The sequence below is a fragment of the Ictalurus furcatus genome, chromosome 26 (assembly GCF_023375685.1).
Source record: "Ictalurus furcatus strain D&B chromosome 26, Billie_1.0, whole genome shotgun sequence".
Classification (NCBI taxonomy): Eukaryota; Metazoa; Chordata; class Actinopteri; order Siluriformes; family Ictaluridae; genus Ictalurus; species Ictalurus furcatus.
In genome coordinates this window covers 1,357,587-1,366,020 of record NC_071280.1, presented here as the reverse complement: position 1 = coordinate 1,366,020, position 8,434 = coordinate 1,357,587, and the positions used below count along the sequence as shown (strand labels likewise).

Sequence of the window (8,434 nt, the reverse complement as noted above, 5' to 3'; positions counted from 1 at the left end):
GAATACTCCTGTCATGTTCCTGTTTTACATGTTATAGAAAATAGATCGATTAACGGCACACGTCATTACGTCCCCGCGCCACGCGGTCCGATGTTCCTTCCAGAATTTCACGTATCAACATACAGTTGGTCTTCGTTATGGGACCGTATACCATTTTGGGTGTTTTTAATTAAAATTTTTACTAACGCTTCAAGTGCAGTTAAATATTTGTCGTGCTATACGTGCAAATAGACGACTGGTTGAAACCGTGAGCTGCATCCAAAACCGTGTACTTTCCTTCTATATAGTAGCCGAGATACATGTATTTCACCTACTACAGGCCTGTAGTAGGTAAGTATGCGGTTTGGGACGTAGCCGTGCTCTGTTGTTTGCTGTAAAACAGTTGAGCACTGCCGTGTGTATGTGTCCTGTCACACAATGTGGTGAAAACTCTCACACGACGTTAATAGTGTGATTAAGGTGTGTACATGTCTGTAACACACGCCGATAATGCGACTAAAACAGGAGTACTCCACATGTCTTAATTCCATTTGTGTTACTTCGAGTATGACCTTAATCGGATTAAGGTAAGTAAAAATTGCTGTTTACATGCTAGTTTCTTAATCAGAGTTTCGTCTTAATCGGGTTAATATCGGATTATTGTTGTCCATGTAAACATACTGAATGAGGCGATGGAACTTTCATGAAATATTGTTTATAAAATGCGAACAAGTCAGTATTAGAACTCCTCCATATATTACCATCAAATTAACTCACCCCTTAGTTGGTTTAATCAACATTTTATTGGCTACCAGCTGCTATAAGAAACCATGGTCACGCTAACGTACTTCTCTGTTTTCCTCTGAAAGCAGGTAGCCAACTGGTTAGCACGTTATTCATTTTCAGTTTAAACCTAAAGCACCTGTTTCGTATTATCACCTGAGGAGTCCACCATCTGGACTTTGTCAGCATAAAATTTTACAGCAGCCTAAACTAAGTGTTTACGTATTTACAAATTCAATCATTTATCTCTCAAACACAGATCAGACAATTTGAGAAATTGTCTGTGAAATATCGCAATTAATTTTTTTTTGGTGTGTGTATAAATATCATCACGAAGAGGTTTAAAATGAAAGACAGAGAAGCGCACATGTGGGCAAACAATTGCCGTTAGTGACTGAACACAGTAGATTTTCTTTTCTCTTATTTAATGTTAAACCATTCTCTTTTAACCTCACTTTATCCATCCAGCCATCCATTTTCTATACGGCTTAAGCTACTGGGTCATGGGGAACCTGGAGCCTATCCCTGGATGGGGTGCCAATCCATTGCAGGGCACGATCACATTCACACCTACGGACATGTCAATACAGCCTACAATGCATGTCTTTGGGCTGGGAGATTAAACCCCAGCCTGGAGGGTTTCCCATTCTCCAGTATCTGGAGGAAACCCTCACAGCACAGGGAGAACATGGAAACGCTGCACACACAGGGCCGTGGCGGATATCGAACCCCGAACCCTGTAGGCGTGAGACGAACATGCTCTGGATTTTGTCCTTTTCAGCTACTTTGATGTTGTTATAGAAAGGCATGAGTCAAAATAACTTTTACTCCCTCTGAGATCTCTATTATTGCCATTTGCTCATCATTTTAACAGTGAGCTTGGCCTTTTATGGAGTTTCGTAGGCGTTACCAAATGCAAATTGGCGAGTAGGAAGAAAACCAGTGTTTCTGAAAGTGAAATATTGACTCGTCATGAGGCTTAAGCTTACCGTATCGTACGAGCCTATATGCCACAATGTACTGGGATGCCGGAGTTCCTGTCCTTCTGGATTGATCATTCATCTACATCACTACTCCATCTCTTTAAATGGTGCACAGATACCCATTGATAATCTTAAAGGTTACAACTGGCTGTTAAAGGTTACAACTGGCTTCAACAAAAGAAACAATAACTTCTAAATCATCACTTTCCTTTTATTTAACACATGAATGTTATATATAACATTTTTTCATAGTAATATTATCTTATAGTATTATTCTAAAATTTTAGACAGAATATTTGTATTTCTTTTTCAAACAATGGCCTTAAAACGCCAGCGTAGTCGGCAGAACAAACAAGACGACCAAGATTTCTTTGGAAATCTCACAATTGGTCAGTCTGGGCCTGCCCCTATACACTATATAAGAAATATGAGAAAGCGAAACTTTATTTAGCAGATGTGGGCATACTCTATACAGATTTGAAATCATCACGACCAGCTATAGTTAAACACAACGCTCAAGAGCAGCACGACCTTCCAAGGTAATTGAGTCTTTTTATTTTTTCCACAATATCAATATTGAACGAAAGGAACATATAATTATACATATAATTCACAAGTACACTTTCTGAGTAAAAGGTTGCTAAAATCTTGAACAATGTATTCTCAGTAGATGTGATTTACTTCAAACGGTCACATATTGATTGTTTTTCTTTTTATTTCGCCTATGTAGCCTTCCCATTACACAGAAATGGGAAATCGACAATCCACTCCATCTCCTTCCTCACAAGGTGAGTTTTATCTTTCAAATAAGATTGGGTTTTTAATTGTTTTTTGTTGTGACAAAGAATTTGAGTTCAAAAATAAAACTAAATACTAACACGGGGGATATGAGAGCAGAACGAAGTAGATCAATGTTTCACAAAACTGGTCCTGGAGCATGTTTCTGAAATCATACAAATCAAATCAAAATAAATTATGTTAACCATTTTTTAATTTTTTGTACAATTTTGACATTTAGTGCACTGGTACACAGTTTGGGATGTAGCCAGTTAGGGGAAATAAAGTGACCATTATTTCTGGTTTTCTGGTTTCAGATCTGTTTTTGCCAGTTCCTGAACCAACCGGTAAGACTCGCCAGGCGTGTTGTGTTGTGATGAGAAACACTTAGATTGGCAGAAGGGTTCATATTTAGCAATATACTTTTTTTTTTTTACAACATATCATTTATATACAATATATTGCAATATAGTTATCACAAGGGCTGGGAATCATTGTAGAAATCATAGAGCGTCATGTCTTTGTAGGTTATGAGCAGAGAAACCACCAAAAATTGCAGAAAGGGCGGTTGTACTTTAGGACCAGGATTGAGAAACACTGAAGTGCTTTTCTTCCCTTTTTTGTGTGTAATAATTTAATAATAAATTAAATAATAAGAAAAAAATGAGTCTATACTGTAAGCTATATAACTGGTCATAATGGGGTTTTTTTGTATGTTTTATGTGGGGTAATAATGAGTCATGAAGCTAATACTAATAAACATATCATCTCCGTATTATTATTAGTAATATTTTTCCTCGCATATTTGTATTCCCAAACGTTGCGCCCAGTGCCCCTGAATTAGGCTTGGGATACGATCCGGTGCAGAATGAATGAATGAATGTTTTTATTTATAATTCACCTTTCATTTAAATGTAAATCCTGTGCTTTAAAATATCATATTTAAAACAAAGGGTAAGCTCCATATTGTTTTAGCCAGGAGGATGAGGATACTGATCAAATCTATCATTCTGTGATCAAAAAAATATCTAACATTTATTACTGTTCTTGCTTTAAGTGCTCCCGGAGCCTTGGAGAAAAATGGACTGGTAAGAATCTGTGTTCAATTCGTTTCATTACATAAGCAATTACTTGGCCAGCCTATTATGTAAATATATATTTGAATGACTTTAGTCTTCTTACAAAACTCTTTCTGCTGACAGTGAAAGAGAGGAAATACTGCACGAAGTGAAAGAATTCAAGCCCAGCACCGAGGTCCTCAGAATTGTGCTGTATGGACCGACTGGAGTTGGGAAATCATCCTTCATCAACTCAGTCCAGAGGGTCCTCTCAGGCCGGAACGCCATGATTGCTCTGGAAAACTCCACACTTACAGGAAAAAGCTTCACAAAAAAAGTAAGTAACAACCAATTACGAGGTACAGAGATGTACACATGATACTAATATTTATAATAACCGTTGAATTAAGAATAATAGTTTGTTTCATTGTGGACACTGAAAAATGGCCAAGTCACTAGAATAAATAAGTTCCATCATTTCCACAGCTGCAAAACAGGGTTAAATTATTAAAAGTATATCCTATAAATGTCCTTCCACTTCAGCAGAGCTCATTCTGCTGAACAGATGGTTCTCCTGGGTCTCCCTCAACAGATCTTTCCTAGTCTGCATCATGTTCAGCCTTGTCCTCCATTTCAGACACCTCCTCTCCCACTCCTTCATGTCCGGTTATGTCTGGGCACATTTTTTCTTTATCAGAGTCCTAATCAGTATGTAAACAAAATCCGCAAAGGATTGTATTCAGAGCTGGGGACTTGAGTCTAAAAGGTGACCTACACCAGAGGTTGCCAGATTCTGTTGAGTAGAGATCTATCTATCTATCTAGTACACCGCCTTTAAACACAAGCTCTTGCTTTCAAGCAAAACATAAAATAAAATCAGAGATAATGTGAAAACCTTGTGGTTTTCATTGTTTTTTTGGTTGCTAGAACTCATTATTATGTTCTCATTATTCCTCATTATTATGTTCTCATTATTCTTGAGCATGCGTTAACTTAATATGAATTTGTCATTGTATATAGGTATAATGCTGACAAGTGTTTGCAGTAGGTTAGAATTTCACACACCTGCATCCTCCTCCTCACTCCTATAGTAATTGTTATGGCAATTAAAGGTTAAAGACGATTTGTCTAACCATGTTTAAACGTAATTTAGATGAACATACACAAGCTGAAGAAGGGCCGAGGTGAGCGTTATCCTCTGGAGATCGTTGACATCATGGGGATTGAATCGACAGATGGAGGAATAAAACATGAAGACATCATCAAGGCATTTTTGGGACACATTTCAGATGAGTACATCGTAAGTACGTATAGAGTACTGTGCAAAGAAATGCTGTAAAGTAAAGATGACTTAAAAAATAAGTAAATGAAATCTTTCTACTGCTCGCCTTGTGCCCGATGCTCCCTGGGATTGAATCCAGGATCCCCGCGACCTTGAGAAAGGAGTAAGCGGTAGAAGATGGATGGATGGATGGATCTTTCTACTGAGCACAACGTGCAAAATCTCGCTTGTGGTTAAACTGGTTTTAATTTAATCTTTATAATTCAAAATTAACTTTTTTTTTCATGTTGTAGTTTAATCCTGGGGCAGCCATAACCGATCACGACCCAAAATACAAAAAGAACCCAACTTTGCGTGATAAGGTTCACTGTCTGGTGTGCATTCTGTCTGCGGACTCTGTTTCAAGAATGGACGGCAAGGTCTTTGATGAATTGAGGCTCGTTCGAGAGAGTGCTAGCCTGTTGGGTAAAATATATGATTCATTATGATTTCAGTTTTTTTTCTGCTCTAGCTTTGCCCCGAACCCGTTACTGATTATTATTTTAACCCATATGTGTTACTAAAGCCAGCTGGAAATCTGTGTAGGGTAGTGGTCAACAGATATGGGTTTTTCATGGGCAATGGTGCCAATAAGACATTGATACCCCCCAGATAAAATAGAACATTATAACAATTAAAAACACCATATATATATATATATATATATATATATATATATATATATATATATATATATATATATATATAAAATTGTGTATATATATATTTACATTATGAAATACAATATCCAATATCAAAAAATGAAAGAACACATTAAACTTAAAAAAATAAAAACTGTTTAGAGAACATACATGAAACAAGTTAGTTCCTATTTTCACTTACATCATGGGAGCTATAAATAACCTGTTTTTCTTCTTCTTCTTTTTTTTTTTTAAGTCTTTTTCAATTAAATCGAGAGGAAAAATTAGAGGTTTTTCATGCTACCAAAAAATCTTAAATGTCAAATTTCTACCTACAACTTTATCTCTGGCTGTTGCAAAGTACTGAAACTGGACACTCCTTCCATAAAAGTCGACTAAACATCTGTAATGTTGCCACTCTAAGGAGCGAAGTTTGGTAGCAACATTCTCCTCGGAGGCAGAAGGGGAGCGACTTCCATCACAAGGCCAGAGGGGGGAGCGACGTTCTCCACAAAGCAAGAGAGGGTTGAGGCATCCTCTGAATAGCAAGAGATAATAGTAGTAATACATTTTAAATGAATAAATAATTAATCATGATAATTTAATAAGTAATAATAATAATTGCTTACATTTATATAGCACTTTTCTAGGCACTCAAAGCGCTTTACATAGTATGCAGGAATCTTCTCAGTAATCACCAGTGTGTAGCATCCACCTGGATGATGCAACGGCAGGCATAGTGTGCCAGAACGCCCACCACACACCAGCTATTAGTGGAGAGGAGAGTGATGTAGCCAATTCAGGGATGGAGATTAGTAGGGGGCCATGATAGATAAGGGCCAGTGGGGGAATGTGGGATTTTTAATGACCACAGAGAATCAGGACCTCAGTTTAACGTCTCATCCATCACTATACTGGGGCATTAGGCCCCACAAAGACCATCTGGCTCTGGGAGTAAAATACACTGCTAAGCAGAGAGGAGGAGCGATGTCCGCAGTGGAGCAGGGAAGCAGAGAGATGTCCTCAGTGGAGTAGGAAGGAGGAATGACATCTGAAGTGGAGTCAGGCATAGTGACGTCCGAGGCGGTGCAGGGAGATGGAGTGACATCCATAGCAAGACTGTGTTCTGTAGTGGTGTTTACTGCGGGACAGGGAGGCAGAGCGACGTCCTCAGCGGAGCAATGTCCTGTAACAGCCCTTAAATAAGGTGGAGGCAGTTGTCAGTAAATACAGAGAAGCAGCTGGCCAGGGCCGGTGTGGCCTGACCCTTACATTCTCCTTACAGGAAACTTCACCATATCAACAATTCCACAAATGTATCAATCCATTTATAAGTGGCTGTGAATTAGCACTTATTATTGAGACAATAACATTTTACAGTAACAATATGTCACTGTCTTTACCTATTTATAGTTACGTTTAATACTGTGGACCCTCTACAAATGAAGTTAGGTTATAGAAAAAAAAAACACTTGTTTCCTCGCCAGTGTCTGTTTTCCCAACTACAATTATCTTGGTAAGTGTTCAGGGTTTAGCTAGAGCAGAAAATAAAAGAAACCAAGCATGAACATTGTTTGAGTATTCAAGAATTTAATTTCGATTTTGTAGGAATCCCTCAAGTCATCGTCATGACCAAGGTGGATAAAGCCTGTGAGACGGTTAGCCAGGATTTAAATGAAATATACTACAGCAAGAAGATCAAAGAGAAGGTAATTAGTGTGTGTGTGTGTGTGTGTGTGTGTGTGTGTCTTGGCATGTTTTAGCACAAGCAATAGACCCCCATTTACAGCAACATTTCACACTTTGAACCCTTTGCCAGGTCCCCACAAGGTTCATGTTAGATTTAAGTGGTCATGACTTTATCTCATTCCCATATCTTAATGATCTCATTCCCATTCCTTACTAAATCATGTCTCCAGCAGTCTTCTGTATTTCTCCATATAATGCATGCTGATCTTTATTTCCTCAGGTGGATAAATGCAATGATAACATGGGCATCCCATTAAACGCCATCTACCCTGTGAAGAACTACTCTGAATCCATCACCCAAGATCTAGTAATCGACATGCTCCTCCTCACGGCATTGAGAGATATTCTAAATTTTGCCAATGACTATGTGGAATGTGAGATGGAAAAAGATGAGTAGTAATGAGCGATATAAAAATATACATTGAAATGTGGATTGAGGTCAACCTTAGTTTAGGTGTGTGCTGTACTTTATTCTTTAACTTCTCCCTTCTTCATACTCGTCTCGTTTGCATCATTCAAGTTGATCAAGTTGTACAAGTTGATCTTCATCTCATCTGTTCGTAGTATGTTGTTCTAGATGTGTTTTTAAAAAAGTTTTTGGCAAACCAGTGTTTAACATCTTGTGGTAAAACCTCGGTATTTAGTCTGGTGAAGTCTTCTCTTGATTGTTGACTTTGACACAGATATGCCTACATCCTTGAGGATATTCTTGATCTGGCCAACTGTTGTGAAGGAGTTTGTCTCCTTCACAAGGAGGGAAACTCCTTCTTTCAGCAGGGGAAGAATTCTTCTGTTATCCACCACAGTTGTTTTCCATGGTCTTTTGTGTTCCTGAGCTCACCAGTGCATTCTTCATTTTTAAGAAACTACCAAGTAATTGATTTGGCCACACCTACTGTTTCTGCTATCTCTCTGTTGGGTTTGTTTTCATTGTTTGTTTGTTTGTTTGTTTCAGCCTAATGATGTTATATTTCACTGCCAGTGACAACATTTTGGACTTCCCATTGAGAGCTAACAGCAACAGATTCCAAATGCGAATGCCACACTTGAAAGCAACAGTGTACTGTATTTAACAGCAATTTGCCGTTATTACAATTTCTTATGAATAAAAACCCAACATCATATTTTATCCATTTGTAGTTA

At 38.0% G+C, this 8,434-nt stretch overlaps 1 protein-coding gene across 1 annotated transcript; it reads left to right on the top strand.

The window, feature by feature from the left end:
• Positions 1 to 1,568: 1,568 nt before the first annotated feature.
• LOC128602364 (interferon-induced protein 44-like) lies at positions 1,569 to 7,688 on the top strand. The gene is made up of 8 exons (XM_053616122.1): positions 1,569 to 2,533; positions 2,840 to 2,869; positions 3,580 to 3,610; positions 3,725 to 3,917; positions 4,734 to 4,880; positions 5,156 to 5,327; positions 7,151 to 7,251; positions 7,512 to 7,688. Exons 1-8 carry the CDS (start codon positions 2,494 to 2,496, stop codon positions 7,686 to 7,688), a joined length of 891 nt encoding a protein of 296 aa, XP_053472097.1. The 5' UTR covers positions 1,569 to 2,493.
• Positions 7,689 to 8,434: the final 746 nt, after the last annotated feature.